At 56.7% G+C, this 21,222-nt stretch overlaps 1 protein-coding gene across 1 annotated transcript in view; it reads right to left on the bottom strand.

Moving 5' to 3' along the window:
* Positions 1 to 21,222, bottom strand: part of TG (thyroglobulin) — a 229,632-nt gene that overhangs the window by 184,153 nt on the left and 24,257 nt on the right. Inside the window, exons 12-21 of the mRNA XM_051844054.3 lie at positions 19,207 to 19,344; positions 18,862 to 18,939; positions 18,285 to 18,397; positions 15,887 to 15,989; positions 14,937 to 15,137; positions 12,406 to 12,618; positions 10,941 to 11,095; positions 9,321 to 9,477; positions 7,440 to 7,664; positions 1,165 to 1,314 (exon numbers count right to left, since the gene is read on the bottom strand). Coding sequence (XP_051700014.2) covers positions 1,165 to 1,314; positions 7,440 to 7,664; positions 9,321 to 9,477; positions 10,941 to 11,095; positions 12,406 to 12,618; positions 14,937 to 15,137; positions 15,887 to 15,989; positions 18,285 to 18,397; positions 18,862 to 18,939; positions 19,207 to 19,344 — 1,533 coding nt within the window. The remainder of the gene's footprint in view (positions 1 to 1,164; positions 1,315 to 7,439; positions 7,665 to 9,320; positions 9,478 to 10,940; positions 11,096 to 12,405; positions 12,619 to 14,936; positions 15,138 to 15,886; positions 15,990 to 18,284; positions 18,398 to 18,861; positions 18,940 to 19,206; positions 19,345 to 21,222) is intronic.

Raw genomic sequence — 21,222 nt, 5'->3', positions numbered from 1 at the left:
TTCAGGGACTGGAGGGGACTTGGCCTAGATCCCCAGCCAGAGAAGAGAGTAGGGACAGACTGTGCCCGTCTCAGCCCCTGCCTCTGTTCCCCTAACCCTCACGGTCCCTGCACAGCACTCCAGGGCATCTCAAAGCACAGTGTGGGGCAGACTGAGAGTGCTGCCTGGATGCTAAGGACAATCTAGATCCTTGGGGAGAGTTCCTTCCCCAGGAGGAACGGCAGACTGCAGCCCAGGAAAGTCCTCTTATTTGTACTTTCTTGGAATTAATGTCGCATCACCATTGCTCTCCTGTCCAAGGAAACTTCATTAAAGAAAGCAACATGGCCTCCTTTGATCACTTGTTTTAAAAATTCTAGAAATAATTCATATTGTGAGCCAAAAAGTTTTTGCCTCACACTGACACAATTTTAGAGTAACCTGAGAAAATTTCCAATAAGGCTAGTTATGGGTCCTAGCTAGGAAAAACCCACAACACCTCCGTGAGCATCAAGTAAGTAGGCCAAGCGAAATCACATGATATATGGGAAGGCCATGTGTGCACACGGTGCCGACAAGGGTACAGAGCCAGAAAGGGAAGACGAGCTCCACGGGGGCAATGAGTGTGGATGGAAAATATCTCCCACCTCTCTGTCTGATAAGGTTGACGTACAAAAAGCAGAAGTTTCAGAATCAGACACAGGCAAGATCAAAAGGTAGCTATGCCACCAATGAGCTGAGTGAATCTGGCTACTCCATTACTTCTCTGAGCCCCTTCCTTCCGATCTGTAACAGTTAGGGATGTGGGGAGGGGTGAACTTGAGAGAGCACAGGTGATATGCCCGGCCCTGAGCCTGGCACAGGATGGGGACTCGAAGACGGTGGCCCTTTGGTTATTAATCACACTGTGTGCCTCTCAGTGGTGGGCAACTACCACCACCCCCCCCATTCCAAGAGTCGCTTGGCATTATCTGGAGACACACTTGGGTGCCACAGCTTGGGGGAGGGAGTGCTACTGGAGTAGTACAGTTAGTGATGCTACCAAGCATCCTACCATGCTCAGCAGAGCCTCCCATAAGAGCGAAGCAGCAGGCCCAACGCGTCAGTCAGGTAGAGGTGCAGAGATTCGGCTGTGTCCCAAACACTGCGGGGTTTTATTTCAAACCTGAGCCCTGCAGAACTTACAGTGAGTCTGGCTGAAAGCTCCAGCAGAAGTGGTGGTTCTGCCCACCGGACACGGCACACAGGCCAGGCTACCTGCCCGTTCCTGGTAGAATCCAACAGGGCAGGGGACACACCGTTCATCCTGGGCATAGCTTCCTTCAGGACACTTAACTGGAAACAGCAAGCAGAGAGATGACATTAAGGAACAAGACAATCTCTTTACAAACACAATCAGCTTAGAGACCGCCCACTAAGAACCGACTCTGTCCCGGGCTCCATGAAGGAGGCAGACGAGGCTCCTGCTCCCTAGGAGCTGGTACACTTGTAGGAAAGGAGGGAGTCAGACAAGGATTCCAGTTATGGGTGACCTGCAGCAGGAGGGGTGGGTGTGCTAGTGAGGGGATGCACCTGAGGGGGATGGAGAGGACCCCAGGCAAAGACGCAGGAGCAGAGACGTCCAGGCAGGGGCAAGTGCAATGGCAAAGTGCTGCAGTGGGAAGTGAGATGGGCCCATCCGAGGAAAGGAATGAAAACGGCCCACCAGAGCCAGATGCCGAGCCAGACCTTGGGTCCCAAGGGAAGAATGGCAGCAGGGCAAGTTGGAGAACAGCTTAAAAGACGAGTCTGTGCCCAGGTTGCCATGGGAATGCTTCCCAAAGCCAAGGGTGTGGTGGAGTGTGGTCAAGGTCACAAATGCTGGGGTCGGGTAATCTGCCACTGCCCCTGTGTAACCTTGGACTGTCCTAAGGTTGACTGTCTCCCTTGTGAAATGGGGGGGGAGGGTGGAGTCCTGCCTCCCAGGATGCCTAAAGCACACACAGGATGCCAGCTTCCTGGGTGGGCTCAGTCATCGCTTTTCCACTGGGAGAAAGCCCTTCCATACAACCAGCCTCAACACCCACCCATCCGTACGGGGGGCAATGCCAATAGCTGGGTGCCATCTCATATGACTCCTGTGGCCTCTGGTCCCCACAGGTGGCCCCCAAGAGCACTCTTAGACCCAGGACCAAGGAGAGGTGAGTGAGGCACCCAGAAATCACGACTGAGGGGGCTCTCACTGTTGGGGCTCCTGGGTTCCCGACTGACTCCGAACACCCAAATATGACCCTGAGGGTGGAGCCCCTACAACCCATGCCCCTGGATGCCCCCTTCACTGCACCCTGGAGCCGCTCTTCGGCCTGCTCCCAGGGCTTTGTGATCCTGTGGCTCTGACACTGCTGATCTCCCAACTCTCCTCCTCCAACACAGCACAGGCAGGGAAGCCACATAGCCAACTAGGGCGATGCAGGCCTCACAAAAAACTTGAGTCAGGGTTTGGGGAGCTCTGCTGGGAGGGACGTCCTTGAACTTGACCCCACTGAACCTGGTCGCTCACAGAAGAGGGTGCAGGACAAGGCTTTTCCTGCTTTTTTCCTGTTTCGGTATTGTGTTCCCAAAGAGTTTGTCAAATAACTCCCGGCAGAACTGACCTTTCACCCAGTAAAAAGTAGGAGCAAAATCCTGGCCCACTGTCCTGCCCGGCACTCTGCTGGGTGCTCTGTGCACTCACTCAGCACTGTCTCAAGAGCGGAATTTTGGCCCCATTTCACAGATGAGCGCACCGAGCTCAAGACACTCATGCATTACTTCCTAGTGTGTTTTTCTGCAGAAGGCAGTAGAGACGTGAGATTACAGACAATGCCAACCACAGTGCCAGATGTTTTAGTGCCCTATATCACAGGCCTATGAGAAAAGCATAAACCCCAATCTAGACTGGAGAAAACGGAAATTCAAGGTCCTAGCTGAGCAGGCTGTGAGGTGATGGAAGCGGGATTTGAGTCCCATTCACTGGTCTCCAAACCAAAGCCTCTGCTCCACCTCCAAATCCATCGCTTCCCTTGAAGTGAGCACCAGGTAGAGGGCTGGGGCGGCAGGAGCCAGTGTTGGGGGAGCAGCCGCTGTCCCTGGCCTGCATACGTACGTGGCGTGTCTGAGTAAATCAGAAACTCGGGCCACGTCTTGGAAACTGAGCTGTGTGCTTTCCGGTCTGGACCAGCAAGTGACACCCCCCGCAGCAAGGGCAGTTTCGTTACTCCTATGAGTCAGGCTGTTGATAATCATTTCTAGCTCTTCGGTCCCTTCACGGTGGCTAGGTTTTCAGGGAAGTGGCCTCCAAACTCAGCTAAAGGAAAACAAAAGCTTTTCAGCGCAAGCGGCCTCGCATCTAAAACCCAAAGGGCAGGCGAGGTAGAAAACCGAAGGCTGGGAATGGCCGTGGGCTGCAGGGCCGGCAACTCCCAGCCTCCTGTGCTCCAGGAAGGCGTGTGCTGCCTCCTCCCACCCCAGCTCTCTGTCTCTGACGTCAGTCTTTTCCACCCCAAAGAACACTCTCCTGAGTCAGAATGAGACCTCGCGGACCAGGGCCAGGCTTCCTTCAGCAGGGGGCTCCTCCCCTACCACTGAGCCCACCACTGCCACCGCGCATTTGCCTTCAAAGTGAGGCAGCTGAGACCAAGTCGGAGCGCTCTCCAAGGCTTTGGAATCAGGCTACCCCTCGTGCCAACCCGGCCCATGCTGCGGGAAGACACCTGTGAGGAACCCCTTGGCCCCTTGCCCACTAGGAAGCTCTCTGAAGCCCACCTGGCCCACTCACTCCCCAACATAAAAAACCTTCATCACTAGAGGCCTCTCCTGCCCTGGTTCCTGCCTGGCTCCCGGGCCCCGCCTCCTGTCACATTCCCAAAACAGCCGGCTCCCTAACTGTATCAACTATCTGCCTGACGCAGGGGCACTTCAGGGCTCCCCGCTTTAACACTCATTCCCATTTCTGGAATGTTCTTCATTGCCTCATCATCCCTGGCACAAGAACGCATGCAGGCATGCGCACACACACACACACACACACAGAGGAACACATGCAGGCGCGCGCACACACACACAGGAACACACACACAGGAACACATGCAGGCATGCGCACACACACACAGGAACACATACACACAGAGGAACACATGCAGGCACGTGCACACACACACAGGAACACACACACAGGAACACATGTAGGCGCGCACACGCACACACACACACACAGGAACACATGCAGGCATGCACACACACACAGGAACACATGCAGGTGCGCACACACACACACACACCCCACCTCCTGCCTGCTCTCATCCAAGCAGCAAGTTCTCACCTTCCACACTTCCTCCCCCCAGCCACCCCAGCAAGCCTCTCCCGACGGCTCTGACCAGGGTACAAAAGGCTTTTCCACAGGATGGTGTAGCCGTCTACTCCCTCCCAGCTCTCCAACTGTGAGCTCCCTGACGGGGAGCCCTGTCTGTGACTTCCCTGAGCCTGGCTCTCGTCACAGCTCTATGGTAACAAGTCCTAGTGAATGAGTCAAGGTCAATGCCATCCAGAACATACAATGGAAAATCCAGACAAGTTCTCTGGGATCCTTGTTAATGAGCTACTCTGCCATGGGGCTGCCAGCAGGGAATTCCAAGGGGAAGCCCTGGGGCTGGCCTTGAAGCACGTGGTGAATAGCAGTGACCCCATCCACAACCATCAGGGTCCACTTCCACGGGTCACGGGGTGGAAGCGCCCACTGGCCCCTAAGTCATGGCCCTCCCAGGGCCACCTCAACGAGTCCCCTGAGGTGACCACAGAAACCCTGCCCCACCTCTACAGACAATGCTGCACTTTGTGCCTCCACAGCTGTGTGCCAGGTGTGTTTTAGGAGGACAAGAGCCAGGAAGAACAGACGCGAGAACTGGAGGGTGCGAGTTCACGCAGGATCCCCTTGTTGTGAAGGGAGATGAGGCATGCAAGAAGACAAGACTGGAGGCCGATGGAGCCGAGTTGCAATCTCAGCAAAACTGCTTGTGTTGGGGTGGGGTGGGGTGGGAGTGGGGGTGGGGGTTGGCTGTGTGCCCAGGGACATGCTGTGCATGGACCGTCTCATGCTCCCCAAGCCACAGCCTTGTGGAATGCATATTACTGTCCCTGCTCCTCACATTCTGCCGACAGGATAAGCGACTTTCCCAGGATCCCGCCGCGAGAGAGGGCTGGGGCCTGGACTCCAGCCCAGGTCCGCCCAACGTTCATAGCTGGCAGTTTCCAAGTGATACAGGCAACCATACGCTCCCAGCTTCCTCTTCATCTGTAACACGGGATTACCACGCATGCCCCGGGGGCTAGCAAAGCCTAGAAACTCAGCAGGCGAAAAATACCACCACTGATGCTGGCGAAACTGCATCTGTGACTTCCCTTCTGGGCCCTTCTAGCCATGTGGAGCCAGGCGGTAGAGCCCAACGGTGCACCTGATGAATCTGAGGCAGGAAGAGGTGGCAGCAGCTGACAAGCAGAACACGGGTTGGGAGCAAGCCCTATGAAGCTGCAGCCCCTGAGCCACATCCAGCTCCCCTTCTGTCTGGGTAAATCAAGGTCGACTGCAACTCGGCCCCATTTCTTCCTGCAGTGGCTGAGTGGGGACATGGGGACAGAGATGGCGTGGGCCACAAAGCCTAAAACACTTGCCAGCTGGTCTTTGCCCGGAAAAGGCAGCCAGCCCCAGTTCTACAGCAAGGACACAGCGTCCTGGGAACACCGCACCCTGCCTTTCCTGGGTGCTCTGAAACCCTGGCCACCCTGAGACTGCCTGAGTCCCAGGAAGAGCCAGGGGTTTCCAGTCAGGTGAAACACCCACACCCTCCGCTAAGCTCTCCCCCTCACTCTGAGCTAAGCACCCCTGCTCATGCCCCTGCTGACGGGAAGCAGAAATCGAGTTCTTGAGGGAAGAACCGTGGGGTCCAACTTCTAGTCCAGCCTCTTTATGTATTTCATACACACACACACACCTGTGACACACACAACCCTACACAGACGTCCCACACATACCACATACACACACCAAAGATAAACCACCTACACACCACACACCACATACATACACACAGATGCCACACACATACACACCACAAACACACCACACATATCACACATCACACCCCCACACACACACACCCCTACTAGTGGAAGCCAAGACTCAGCGGGCTGAAATCTGGGACCCCCGCAGCCAGCATGCTGGCTGTCTCTCCCTTCCCGCACCCCTGCCCCACCCACCCTGGCAGGCAGCACCCTCCTCTCCTGCTCCCACTTCCTGCGAGGCGGAAGGAAAAACCATGGGTTCTGCTGCCAGAGGGTGGGGCTGACTCAGCCCCTGGTAGTCAGGTGGGCTGTGCTCCCTGCTGGGGGTCAGCCCTGCTCAAGGCCACCCTTCCCCCCACACACACACACAATCTCCCCCAGCTCTGCATCTGGGCTAGTGTGAGCACCACAGAGCTACAAGGCGCAGTGCAAACTGCCAGTCTCGTCTGAACATCAGGGGGAAGCGGTGGGGTCTCTGTGCTCGGGTAGGATTCCATCTCAGCTCCAGTGTGGAATGCACAACTGGCGTGGATCTCAGGAAAGGAGAGGCCATGTAGCTTTTGTGTCGTAACCAATATAAATAATGAGTAAAGAAACATGAAACCTCTCCTCTTCAGCTCAACAGAAACACCGCTCGGTCTCCTTTCCCATGAGAGCATGGGTCTATGCCATGAGACCCTGGCGGCCTCAGTGAGAGAACGCGACGTCTGCATCCTCATGCCCCAGACCTGTGGCTGTCAGGCCACTTCACCAAGCGGAATGCAGGCTGCACATGGGATGAAGGTCACCGCCAACCAGCTGACCTCGCGTCGGGGGTGGGGGCGTATCCTGGATCGCCCCACTGTGTGTCATTACAAGTGTCGAGAAGCAGAAAGCAGCCAGGGAGGGATGTGCCCATGGAAGAAGGGTCACCCACGGCTGGTTTTGGCGAGGAAGGAAGGAGCCGCCAGCCAGGAAATGCGGACAGCCCTTGGCCACTGGAAAGCAAGGAAACAGATTCCCCTCGAGGGTCTCCAGGAGGAACACACCCTGCAGACATCCTGACTTTGCTCTAGGAAAGCCATGCCAGACTCCAGACCGACAGACCTAGACACTGTGTGTGTGTTGCCGTGGGCCACTGAACTGGCGGGAATTTGGGCTGTGCAGCAGGAAATACAGCTTCCATCCAAGGCACCTGCAGCTGGACTCCAGTGAAAGTGACCTCTGAAGCTTGCCGCCAAGGACAAGAGCAACCCAAGCAAGTCTCCTCCACGGATCACTTGCCATGGGTCCTAAAGGACAGGACTGATCCATCGCCACTTGGGACTGCCCAGAGCACCTGTGCCCCTTCTCCAAGCCTCAGGGAGCCCCATAACTGCAGTCCCAGGAGAAGGAGGTGAACCTACCGCATCCCAGTGAGCCTGGAACGGCGCTGCCAGTGGGTGGGACTCGGGCGAATCCTTCCAAGCACCCAAACCATGGCCTGGGAGAGGTGCCCAAGTGGTCCCCTTGGAGGAAGCGGACGGCGGTGTCTGCCCGGAAAGTCTTGGAATCCAGATGCAGCTGGAAGGCGCCACTCTGGATCAGCTCCGTGAAGTGCCCGAGCAGCTCCTTGCCCACCAGGGCCCTCTCTGGAAGACACAGGACGAGGCAGAGGTCACCAGCTGTTCTCCGTAAGGCCTGGGGGGATCAGGAGGGCAGGGCTGCCAGGAACACTCTAGCTGCAAGGAGACGTAGGCATCATCTGGGGCCTCATCTTACAGGGGGCGAACTGAAGCCCAGAGACTGAGCGGCCCAAGGCCACACAGGAGTCAGGAGTACAGGCAGGACTGCAACCAAGGCCTCCTGGCTCCCGTCGCTTCTGTGGCACCAGTGCGACCCCTATCGGTACAGGGTATCATGTCTTCAGTCAGTCATCAGACAGGCACTATCTAGCCATCCACCCACCTCCACCCTCAGCACCGCTTCTGTGCCTCAGCCTTCCCATCAGCAAAATGGTCTGGGCATGCCTCTGCTAGGCATTCCAGGACAGCCCCTCAGAGAGGAGGCCACGCCTCGGAGAAGGCCTCCAGCCTTCTGAACTGTCTTTTCTCCTGCAAGGGAGCAGATGAGCACCACATAAGGGCTGGGGCAGATCCCGGCAAGGAGCCAACTTTTGTGGTACTGCTGGCAGCTGGAAAGCCCACTCACTGCCACCTCCCCGTGGAAGCCAGGACTCGTGCTTGGGCAGCTCCAAAGCTATCCGAGCACCCAGGCTCTCCGGAGGAAATCAGAGAGGGCCTCATAATCCATAAGGCTGGGCACACTGGGGGAGGGGTACTTCCCACAGATCTCTGCCAACGGAGCAGACTCTGGGATTACACCCTGGCAACATTTTCTACAAGTTTCCCTCCTAAAAGAGAAGGCAAACGCCAACCCATGCTGGCCCTGGCTCTGTGCCACTGGATGGTAGAAGAGAGAAGAGTTGACCCCCGGTTTCCGGTCAGAAATACATGGATTAGCTCGTTCGTGTCCCAGCTGCTGCACTTCCAATCCTGCTCCCTGCTAATGGGCTGGGGAAGCAACGAAAGATGACTCAAGTGGTTGGGCCCCTGCCACTCACACGGGAGACCCAGAGGAAGCTGCTGGCTTCTGGCTTTGGCCAGGCCCAGCCCTGGCCATTGTGGCCACCTGGGGAATGAGCCAGTGGATGGAAGCTATCTCTATCCTCTCTCTCTCTCTCTATTTGTAATGCTGACTTATAAATAAATAAATAGATTGATCTTTAAAAGAAAGGAGAGATACATGAGTTACTTCCTACCAGAAAGCTCAGAGCTCAACTTGATGCATGTTCATAACTGAGATTATAAACTCCATTCTGACCCTTATCTCTCTACTCCACTGCTATATCCATATCACACCTCCCTGGTTCAAGCAGCGTAAGTGGTTCCAAATGGCTTATAACTGCAAGTGGGTGGGACCCAAATGCCAAGCCAATGAAGACGCCCACTCTACTCCACTCTCCCCTTCACACCTCTGCGCAGAGAAATCCAAGAGAAGAACTGGAGAATACTCTTGGTACGATCACGCTTTCTTCTTGATGACATTGTGCATTGGTAGTGAGCTACTGAGAACTTTGTGAGCCCCTTTTCAGTAATTAGCTCTCCCAGGGGGTGAAGTGTAGGACTCCTTCCGCAGACCCTCAATGGGAGGCAGCTCGGGCTCCACTAGCTCCATTGGACAGAGGAGGAAAACGGGACCTAGAGAAGCTACACCGCTCTTCAAGACAGCTGTGCAGAAAAGCATACCAACGTCACGGAAATCAGGCAGGAAGGCCGCGGGGATGTCCTCGAGCCGCGATGTCCATGTGACATTGACTCCCAAACGCTCCCCAGTCAGACACCACACCTGCACTGAGGAGCCGTCACAGGCAGGGATGGAAATGGGGGTCCCCGAAGTCTGCACCTGCGTGGAAACAGACACTTTCAGATGGGGGCAGAGTGGCGAGCTGGTTCCTCTGATGCCACACCAGGCCGGGAACACGGCCTCCATCACTCCCTCTCCCCCTCTGCTGGTCCTGCTTGAGGAAGCCAGGACGTGGTAGCTCCCTTTTCCCTACTGGAGGCACACAAGCTCCAGAGAAGTGAAATGACCTGCCCCGGGCAGCCAGCTCACAGAGGGGCAGTGGAAGCAGCAGAGCCCTGTGCCTCGGGAGCCCACGCAGTCCTGATTCACGGGGTCTCCTGGGTGCAGCAGCTTCTCTCTCAAAGCGCCCGGTCACCTCTGTACCAACCAAAGTTCAGTTCAACTCCTGCCAGACCCCCTCCCCGCCTGCTTAAAACCCTACGCTTACCCCTTTAACTAGCTTTCTTTATCTTTGACAATCTTCAGCATCTAGAACCATGCTTGGCCTCAAGCATTTGTTAAACAGAGAAATGAATGAACAGTTTAGGTTTACTGAAAGAGTCCAGGCAGACATAGTCTTAGTAAGCAACTGATGTGCCTTCTGCGGGTTTTGGTTAATTCACTTACAAACTGAGGGCTAACGGCACCACAAGTAGGATGCTGTGATGACTAGCAGGAATGTGGAAGCACCAGCCTGGTGCCAGGAACACAGCCAGTGCCGTGGTTAAGAGATGCCGCGGATAGTGTTGTCGAGCTCATTTCTTTGAATGGTTTTTAGAACCCACATTCTCTGTGTTTCAATTTGTGAAAATGCATGTTCTTCAAATTCGTATCACAAGATGCCAAAAATGCTGACTCCGCAAATTTTGAGCAGAAGATTTATTTAATGAGGTGATATGTACAGGTGACTCCGTGTCACCAAAGCCCGCACTTGGCACAGCTGACAGCCCCTGCTGTTGTTGTTTATGGTAGGGTGCTTTGGAGGCGGCCTGTGACCTCCCACTCCCGGGGACAGCTTCGTGCCTCCTTGCAGGCTTGTTGGGGACACCTCCGGCAGTGCCTTCCAGCACCCCAGCTGGCCTGCCCCAGGCCTCCAGGCTCCTTGGCCACGGCCGGTGGCACTACTGCATGGTGATCCAACTCGTGCCAGCTGGCCTGGCTCCGTCATTCCCTAGCTCTGTGACGCTGGGCTTGTTAGTTTCTAGCTCCCTGGCCTTCGTCTGCCTCCTCTACAAGATGCTAAGTCCCTGTGAGGACTTAGCCATGAAGCCATGCCTAGAGAAAGACAGTGCCTGGCACACACAAGTGCTCAGGACACGTTTGGCATCGTGATGTAAAAAGAATGGCCAGTGAGAGAGAGGTGTGGACCCCACCTCTGCCGCTATGACTGCCCAATGCTGGGCCTCACTGGCCAAACGAATGGGGCATGAACCTGAACCCTAGGTTTACTCAAGCCCTGAGGTTCCCTCCAAGGTGAGCCTGAGTTGAATCCCAGCATCCACTGGGGGAAGGCCAGCACATACCTGGATCTGGCAGAAGCCACGGGCCGTGAGCTCGTCCAGTATGAAGACCTGGAAAGCCTGCAGCAAGCCCGCGTAGTCGGCACTGCACATCTTGCCCGGCGGGAGCTGGAGCTGGAAGTGTCCCTGGGCCCGGATGCTCTGCCACAGCTGAGGCCCTGCAGGCAAGCCCCGAGGTCAGCAGAGGTGACCGCCCACGGGTTCTTCTCTACGGCTTTTCCTCTGCAAAGGTAGCCCTTCTTCACTGCTCAAAACACACTGGCACAGCCATTTGCATTGTCGCCCTCCCTGGCATGAGGATTCGTCTCTGAAAGCGCTCAGCACCCCACAGCCAGCTCGGTCCTGCTTCTGCCTCCAAACCAGAGTGCTTCACATCTGGGGGCCCTGGACATTCTCCGGGAAACTCTGTCCTGTCAGGCCTTGGACAGCCCACTCCGTGTGATTCTGCAGGTTGGGAACAGACATCCCGACTCTGGGATACTCTGAGTTGTCCTCTGAGTTGCTCAGTGTACAGCCTGCACGATCATACACAGTGGCCCTCATCACTCACCAGGGCTGAAGGCCCACACCTTCCCTCCCCAAAGTCCCTGCTCTGTCTTCAGTTGTCATCAGCCTGGTTTTGCTCTCAGCTCAGACCACTGGTCAGAGTCAGGAGGACAGCTCACTGTTTTGTACAAATCACATGTGAACTTTCTCGGGATGGGGATCTTCTATATCCCACAGTGCTTTGCAACGAATACTGTCCTGACACCCTGGAGGCCTCCCAGAGCCCTGTGACACTCAGATACCAGGAGCTGGGTGTCTGTCCTAGATGCTCCTCCAACGGCACTGGGCAGGCCAAATGCAAGGTCTCCTGTGTGCCCCGGCCCTGCACGGCTGCTGGTGACCACGGCTAGGCTTTGCCAAGGCAGACATGGTTAGAGCGTGGTGCCCTTCCTCGGGTCAAGTAGGTCAGCAGGCGAGCAGAGGCAGGCGTTCTCACAGAGCACTTCAGAGCCAGGTGATGCTGAAACAGGGCACTGGCGCCCACCTGGAGTGGGGTCCAGCACCTCAGCCCTGCCAGGCATTAGCCCTGGATCTCCAGGTGGACGTCGCGGAGAGGCTGGTGGGTCAGGACGACCCTCAGAGGCTGGATGAGCAGCTCTGAGCATTTCACCACGAGTCACCAATATGGCCAGTGGAATACCCGCCTGCAGAGGATTTGTCCTGAACCCAAGGCATGCTGGGAGAGTTGGGCCAGTGGCAAATTCTCCCAAGGGGCAGATGGCTCAGAGGCCCCAAACAAAACCTTGGTCCAGGGGTCTATGAGGTGTACCTGATCCTTCGTAAGAAACACTCCAGACACCGACTCTCCTGCTCTTGGTGCCATGCAGCCCACCACACACGGGAGGCTTCGTTTGGGTTTGAGAAGTGGAGCATTGCACACCTGCATTCCTGTCACGGGACAGACATCCCCCAAGTCACTCACGCTGGCAGGCCCGGGGCTGAGGCGGCTGCGACACCCAGCGTCTGCTCTCTAGGCTGCACACCAGCGGCTCGGGCGGGAACACGTTCTGGTAGCCCCGGCTGCAGATCAGCTGGCACTGCTGGACAGCGGCCCCCGGAGGGCCCGAGGCTGGGCCACACAGGATCACTCCACCAACAACTTCTGACATGTTGAACAGCAGTGGGCACTGTGGGCCTAGGAGGGAGAAAGGAGCAGCGGTGGGCACCTGCCCAGCCCTCAGTGAGCCTGCCACGCACAGGAGGCTCAAGGTTGCATGGGGAGGGGGCTGCTGTAGTTTGAATTCGGTTGCTGCACAATTCATGTTGCAACTAAACCCCCGTGGCGGTGGCGGCAAGAGCACAGGCCTCTGGGGACATCATGACAGGCCTCTGGGGACATCATGACAGGCCTCTGGGGACATCATGACGCGTCTCCCGCTCAGTCCTCTCCCCTCCCCTGGGTGTGCGAGGCGCCGAGGTTCTGGCCTGGACCTGCCCCCATCCTCTCCACTGGAACAGAGACTTGAACACACATGCCTCTTGGGGCTTCTTCCCCTTCCAAATCCAACTGATCACCATCGCATATTCCCTCCTCCCAGCCAACACGTGAGCACAGGCCTGCTCCTGCTCCTGCTCCTGCATCCTGAGCCCGAGCAGTGGAACCTCGGCTGCCAGCCAGCACAGGCCAGGAAGAGGATGGCCTCCCACACAGGCCCGCCTCCTCCACCCGTGCGGCAGCTCACACCTGCTCCCTGTCTCATTTCCCCTGCCTCTCTCACACTGCAGACCTCCCCCCTCTACGGCCAGTGAGGCGTCCCTGCCAGGCCTCTGCGATTGGGCCTCATCCCTGCCTTTCTGCCCCCACATCCCACCCAGTGCTGTTGCCAGCAGAGAAATCACAGCACAGCTGGACATGGGCTGTTAGTTTCCCCGCATGTCAGGGACTCTGCCTTTCTCTATGCACCCACTGCCTCCAACCCTGCTGCCTCCAGGCAGGTCTGCCCTCCCCTGCACACACCCCTTTGCTTTCCCACCCCCAGCTCATCTGCCTGGGGGATTCCTGTTGGACTCTGAACAACTTCTGTGGTTCTCCCAGGCAGATGTGGGTCTCCTTGCTCTGAAATGCCAAGCCCCAGTGTCACATGCATTTTATCAATTTTCTGGGATTCTAGTCATCTGCACAGGGTCCCCTGCTGAGCCCATGGGAGAGATAAAGTCTTTCCTCTGCTCACCCAGGCCATGGCACAAAGCGACCCACACACGATCGCAACTGAGTGTGTGTCACTCATGTGGGTGCCAGACACGGCTTAACAAGTATGTGTCACACACACAGGTGCCAGACATGGGCTCAGTGTCACACACATGGGTGCCAGACATGGACTCAGTGTCACACACATGGGTGCCAGACATGGGCTCAGTGTCACACACACAGGTGCCAGACATGGGCTCAGTGTCACACACATGGGTGCCAGACACAGGCTTAACAAATATGTGTCACACATATGGGACATATGGGGGCCAGACATGGGTTCCGTGAGTGCATGCCACACACATGAGTGCCAGATATGGACTCAGTATGTGTCACATACATGGGTGCCAGACATGGGCTCAGTGAGTGTGTGTCACGCACATGGATGTCACACACAAGCTCCACAAGTGTGTAGCACATGCATGGGTGAAGGAGAAAAAGATCACACACATTGCATGTGACAAGTTCCTATCAGATTAGACTCACTTAGTAGACCCTGAGCACAGCCTTACCACTGCTGGTGTCTGGCTTTAGAACCGACAATCTGCACTTGACATCAGGGTACGGGGGCCTCTGAGATGCGAATGACCCACTTTGACCTCTAGGGTGCAGCTTCCGTGTAGGAACCCTGCACTGTGGCCGAGACTCAGCAACCGCAGTCAAAGCAGAATCATTCAGTGCGATTTTCCTCACCCTGGCCAGGCCCACCCCATTTATAATGAATATTGTATGCTGTCTGCACTTGCTGTCATATGAACTGTAAAATGACTGCAGAGTCCTGCGGCTTGAGTATGTAGAGAAATAAAAGGAAAGTCACTGATAACTAAACAATACTTTTAATAATATTCTTCACTCTGCTGCTCTATCCACAGGATGTGCCTTTCAACATCTGAGACTCAGCTTTTTAACTAGAAAAACAAAAACAAACAAGTTGAACCCCAGAAAGTGTCCACAGTGCCCTAGCAGGGTAGAACCAGGCCCACCGAGTCCCTGCGCTCGGGCTGCCTCTCCCCACTCCGGAGCAGACAGCCCGAGAGCAAGAGCCCCCAGCAGCCAGTGTCCCAGTTCTGGAGAGGCCCTGGCGGGCACTTCCTGGCCTCAGCCTCCCAAGTTGGGCATGTTTAGGAAGTAGACACAGGTTTCCACATCATCAGTCAACCATCACCACCTCCCTCCCGCACTTCCTGTCCTCCCACCAATCCCAGGGTCCCCAGCCTGGCTGCAGGAAGATCCCACGGTCCCTCCAGGGGAGGTCCATAACTTACTCTCACAGGCAGGCTGACTGCTGGTCACACGGGTCCCGGGCACCTCCTCTCCACTGCCCAGGACACACCAGCAGCTGCCCTGGGCTAAGTCGCACTGCACTGGGGCAAAGCTTCCATCCTGTGCCTGGCAGGCTGGGACGTAGCCTGGGCCGACCCTCCTGGAAAGGACTCCACTCTTGAGCACCTCGCAGAGGCCAGGGCCTTGGTACAGAGAGAAGCCAGGTGAGCCAGGTGAGCCACGGAGATAAAGGTGACCGTGGTGCAATTCAGCAGCCACAGGGAGGCACTGAGTACAGCACTGGGAGGGCCGGTGAGCTTCTCTGGAGGGGCTGATACCAGAATCAGCCCGGCAGGGGTTGAAGAGGGGATGGAAGTGTTGCAGGCAACAGAGCCAGAACACGAGAAAACCCAGGCCTGCTTCTTCAAGTCTGGCCCATTGGAGGTGTGAGTGACAGATAAGCAAGAGAAGCCAAAGTCCCAGTAGCCAGATGTGCAGGGCCCTGAGCTCCGTCTAGGAGCACAGGCTTGGTCCTATGGGTCCCACAGTGGGAGTACTGACGGCTTGAGGGGCCTTGCACTTCAAGGGCACCCCCAGGGCCCCACTGTGGATGCCGGATCACAGGACCAGGAAGAAAGCCCAGGGCCAGGCAGGGTCCGCCAAGCATCACTACAGACAGCTGGTCAACCTTGAAAGCACCAGTGTCCCTGTTACCAGGGACCAATGCCAACCCCATGCCCTACAGCATCTACTTCTCCCAAGACCTTCTGGAGCTGGGTGACATTGCCCGTGTTTTACAGATGAGAAAACTGCGGCATCCTGCCATCAAGGGCTGTCCCCACAGCTACGGACAGAAGCAGCAGAGCTGGGACACACAGCCAGCTCGAGGGACTCGACACCTAGCATTCAGCAGGGAGGGGTTGGGGCGACCAGCAGAGGGACAGCTACTCACACTGGGCCCTGCTGCTTGAGTTGGGTGACATTCCTTCTCCCGACACGGGGTCCACACACCACGGGCCAGCCTCTGACGTCTGCAGCCTGGCGTACTCCCCTGTCTGAGACAGAACCAAGGTCATGTCATGGCAGGCAGGAGGCTCTGGGAGTCCACTTGTCGGTGGGCTGGTGTTGAGGATGTCCCTTCCCTAACAATTGGTGAGGGGCTGGTGTGTGGCACGGCACCTGCATCACCAGCTTTTCATATGACTACTGTGTTGAATCTTGGTTGCTCCACTTCCAATCCAGCTCCCTGTTAATGCACCAGAGGGAGACCCAGACGGAGTTCCAGGCTGCTGGCTTCAGCCTGGCTCAGCCCCAGCTGTTGTAGCCATTTAGGAAGAGAAACAGCAGATGGAAGTGCGCTCTCTCTCTGACTCTCCCTTTCTCTTTCTCTCTGTAACTCTGCCTTTCAAATAAATAAATAAATAAATAAATAAATCTTAGGGGAAAAAAAAAAAAGAAAATGGAACAACTGGTGATAGCTTGTCCAAACGGTAGGGGATAGGGCCGGGTCACTGCAGGTGGGGAGCGGTCACTACCAAACCCTTCACATACGTAAACTGCATCGGTGGGTGCGATGGACCCACGGGGCAGGGACCACAGTTATTCCATTTTATGGTGGAGAGAAGCAAGAGTGGAGCACAGCCCACAGCCCTCACCCTCTTGACCCAACCTACCAAGCCCAGAAATGATTCTTAAGGAGGAGCCCCGGAGAAGGCCCCCAGCACCAGGGGGAACAAAGACAATGGCGTAAGGCAGCTGCTCAAACTCCCATCCGGCAAGGGACCCAAAGAACAGAACCCAGGCCAGTGCCTGGACCCTGTCAGCTGGGGGACAGCAGCACGCCACTGCAACTCTGGGCCTCAGTCTCCCCGTTTATAAAACCAGGAGACAGGACCAGATAGATCCTGGAGCCCATGCCTTCCAGGAACCCCTCTGATGATGGCAACATCCTCTCTCCTATGGCTGCGACAGAACATCCACCCTGAGCAGGTGTGCACCTCCTGGCCCCTGCTCAGTGTTCCCTGAGTGGGCACCTGGCACCTGCTCACCTGATGACTGGCTGGGCCTGGTCTGCAGAGAAGCAAGGACAGGAACAACAGCACCCAGCAATTACAGGGGGCGCAACGCTGGGCTCCCCACCCCCCAGCACAACCACAGTGTGCCACTGAAGCCACACAGTGCCTGAGGGCAGTGGGGGGACCCTGCTGTCCCCACCAGAGAGACCCGCAGTGCCTCTGGTGACACTGCATATAAGTTACACAGCTAAGATTCAAACTAGCAACGGTTTGAGAACACTGTATGGGGTTAACTCTCAAAACTAAGAACATTCTAGCTATTAACCTGACTATCCTTGGGTGGCTGGGCCAAAGACACAAGCACTCAGTTTGGTCGGTGAGGGCCGTGGGTGCTGTGCATGGCCCAGGGTCCTGCAGAGGGGTGGCTGTGAGACCCGTCCTGGATCCTGCACTTGAACCACTTTCCCCACCCGTGGAAGTTGCCATCTCTACTTCTACCTCCACTTCTCCTTCTCCGAGAGCAGCAGTGCCCAGGACAGACAGACTTGTATTCTCATTGGAGGTGACCGTGAGTGAAGACAAAGACTAAGTAACACGGGCTAACTCATCCACAACACTCGCTTCGAGCCGGGGTCCTCGCTCATGGCACCAGACAGGGCGCCTCCAACACAGGGAGCTCCACTCAGCACTAGAGGGTTTTATGAACTCCTATACTGCTGACTGCGGCTGCCCTGCATGAGGCCCCTGGGAGCTGAGCAGAGCAGGTGGAGGTGTGCCTATCAGGCCTCCTTCAGGGAGAGGAAACAGAGGAGCAGACATGGCCATCTCTTGGGAAGCAGTGGTTAAGCCTCAAGGCACGAGTGCCTTCTCTAAGCACTCAATCAGGGCTCCACGGAATTACGGAGCTGGGGAGGGAAACAGGACAATGTCATCCATTGATGCTGACAACCTGACACGCAGGATGGTGACATGGCCAAGATGGCTTCAGGAAAGACATGGTGGCATTGGTGCGTGCGCACACACATACACACACACACACGCTATCTTCAAAGACTTTTCTTGGAAGGTGTTTCTGGAAGATCTCAATCCTAGCATTAAAGAGGATTATGGCCTGACTTTAGCATTAAAAAACAGACCAGAGAATAGAGAAGGTAACTAAGTTGTCCAAGGTCACAAAGCCAGAGTCCACCAGTTCCCGGAAAAACACCCAGGCCGAGAACTCCCTATGAGTTTTTAACTAGGGCAAACATATTGAAAACTAGAAAATTTACCTCTGAACACATGGAGTGAGTACCAGCTTCCCCCATCCCACGTGTCCTGGGCCATCAGACTTACCTCTAGGCAGGTGGGCGTGAAGAGGTCTTTTGGAGAGGGATTCCTGGGGGATGCAGCCTGTTTCCAACCGGAGAGGAGCGCATTGGCCCGAGATCTCTCACAGGGCGTAGGGCCTGGCATGGGAGAGAGGCTGCTTTAATGCCCTGGGAGAGCCCAGGGTGCATGGCCTGGCCCAGAGCTTCAGAGCCATGGGTCTGGGTTCACAGAGAGCTGGAACTGCAGGAGAAACCCAGGCTGAAGTTCAAGGACAATGAGGGCGATGGATGGACCAGCTTTGTGATGCCACGGGGGTCATCATTTACACAGGGCTGGCGTGCAGGTGCGGGGCAGTGTGGGACTCTGGGAATGGCAGGAACTGCCCAGGGAGCAGGTGCTCAGGAGGAGAAGAGGCTCCTCTGTACCTACAGAACTGGGAGCACCAACTGGGAGAGGCCAAGGTCAGCATGAGCCTCCCAACCTGAGGACAGGGGGAAATGCCTCTTGGTGCATGCCAGGGCTGGTATGCAGGGCAGGCCATGGCCCCAGCCTCAAGTGCCCACTGCCGGGGCAGGTGGACAGTGTAGTGGACGCCACTTACACTGAAGGGTCTGTGTGGAGCGGGCAGTCAGCAAGGCGGGGAGGGACTCTCCTTTCCTGTCCACACACCAGCAGTGCCCTAGGAAAGAGCCAGGGCCGGAAGTCAGGATCTCAGCAGCACCTGCAGAACCTCCCGTCTGTCCCCTGGTCTAGGCCCTCCCCCTGCCACTGCCCACTCACAGCTCTTAGCACCCGAGCATCCACCCTCGTGACCTTCAGGCTGGCTGAAGGTCACTGCTCCCAGTATACTGGAAGCCAGAGAGGCTACAAGGCTTGTCACAGAAGAGCAGCCTGAGGGGGCTCCTTCCTTCCTCGCCCCTCCCCCCCAGGGTGCCGGCCCCCTCACCCGTCCCAGCGTGGCACTGCACAGGCTCCCAGTTTCCAAGCACGTCACACTGCGGCACGTAGGGGCCCGGCTGCAGGAGGGAGGGTGCGCCCGCCGAGTCACCCAGGGAAGAGCGGCGTCTCTGATGGAAGGCGAAGGCTGCAGCCGGGAGAGAGGACAGGGTGACGGCGGCCCGGTGTGGGCTCTGTCCAGGTAAGGGGGCCTTCAGATTTATCCGATGGATATTTCCACCCACAACACCAGCACAGGGGCTCTTGGAAGGGAGGGGAGGGCCTCGACAGAGTCTGGCATGCCTCTGCCAAACCCCCAAGGTGGAAGTGACCGGGTCAGTGTCGGGCTTTCAGACACGTGAAGGTACAGGGACAGCCAATGAGACTCAGAGGCATCTGTGATGTGCCGGGCACCACCTGGATACGTGCTTTGGTTTTATCCTCACACTAGCCCTACCGAGGAGATCCTATCGTCCCGTTCAGCAGATGAGAAAACTGAGGCATAGGCGGATGCAGCGAGTTGGCCAGCTAGGAAGTGGAGGGGCTGGCCTTGGAACTAAGAGGCCCGTCTGTGCCCGCTGCCTTGTTCTTTCCTGCCAAACCCTTCCACTTCAGTTCTTCTGCCCCTTCAAAGCTCTGTAGCCCACCCAATCTGTCTGAGCCCCCCGGCAGCTCCGACCTTTCGCCAGCTGACGGAACAGAGGCTCAGGGAGGGCTGCCGAGGAACTGCTGGTTCCCGCACGAAGGGAGCCGCACGGCCTGCAGCTCCCTCACGCCTGCCCTGCCCGGCTTCCCCACACGGCACCCTCCGCGCCGACACACAGATGCTGTGCTTGCGGATCCAGCTTGTCTCATCTCCGCCAGCTTTTCCGCTCTCTGTGTAGGGATCTCTGCCTGTTTTGTACTAAGGAGCAGTGTCTGGCTTTTAAAAGCCACTCAGGAAATAACTGGGAGGGAGGAAGGACGGGGTCGGGAGGGGCGAGGAGGAGGGGAAGGAGAGGAAAAGCAGACAGCAGGTGTGCCCACGGCAGGCTGGTCTGGCCTTGCTGCCAACACGGAACCCCTGGCACCCTCCAGTCTGATTGGCCCCACTGCCTCCCTCCTTCCAGGTGTCTACGGCCTGCCCCCGCCCTCCCCTGCACTCCTGCTGGAGCCTGGAGTGAGGTTGTGGCTCCTCCCAGGGATCTCGGAGGACAGTGACCGCGTCTGTGGCCGCCTGGCTGTCACCTGCTGCACACAGGGCACCTCTCCCCAGCTCGCCACCTGTCAGAACCAGGCTTCTTGGCTACAGAGGGGAGAGCCTGCATACCCCATCCCACAGCTAGGATGTCTGGGGACCCAGCACCTGCCACTGAGGTAGCCTGGTACAGTGCACAGGGTTCTGGACTCACATAAGCCTCTGTGTGATCATTAGCAATCTGCCCAACCTCTCTGAACCTGAATGGGTCTCATACTTCCCAGGTGGATGAATGAGAGGCTCTTGCCAGGCATGGCTGTGTGCCCTGACCCCCAAACCTCTCCTACAGCCTTACCAAGGCCCAGCACATGGCCGTCATGTGCTGTTGGCTGAAGATACTTTATTCCCTTCAATGTCTTTCTTGACCTGAGCCCTTAAACCCCACCCAGACTCTCTGGGAAAATAGCAGCCCTGGCCCTCTGGGCAGCCCCTTCCTCTTTTCTCTACAGCCTCCGATTGCAACATCGAGCTTGGGGCTGGTCACGCAGCCAGCAAACCACCCAGCACCACATTCCCACAGCTCCTCCAGCTGTTTCTGCCCACACTCTGCACTGATCTCCCTGACCGAGGCGGTCACACCAGAGGGCACCAAGCCCACTTCTCTGTTTGACTACCTCCAATCCTGCCCATGCCCCACATTTAAAAATGGTTTCTCGCTAAAAGCAGAAGTCCCCAGGTCCCTGAGGAACACAGAAAGATGTGCCTGGCCACAGAGCAAGGGTTGAAGGAAGAGGAAGAAAGAGCCAGGAAGCACGAAGGACGGTTAATTAATTACCATCCAATGCACAC

This window comes from Oryctolagus cuniculus, chromosome 6 (genome assembly GCF_051225735.1).
Source record: "Oryctolagus cuniculus isolate XC-2025 breed Fujian yellow rabbit chromosome 6, ASM5122573v1, whole genome shotgun sequence".
Taxonomy (NCBI): Eukaryota; Metazoa; Chordata; class Mammalia; order Lagomorpha; family Leporidae; genus Oryctolagus; species Oryctolagus cuniculus.
The sequence above is the reverse complement of the archived record's forward strand: the minus strand, read 5'-3'. Positions and strand labels throughout refer to the sequence as shown.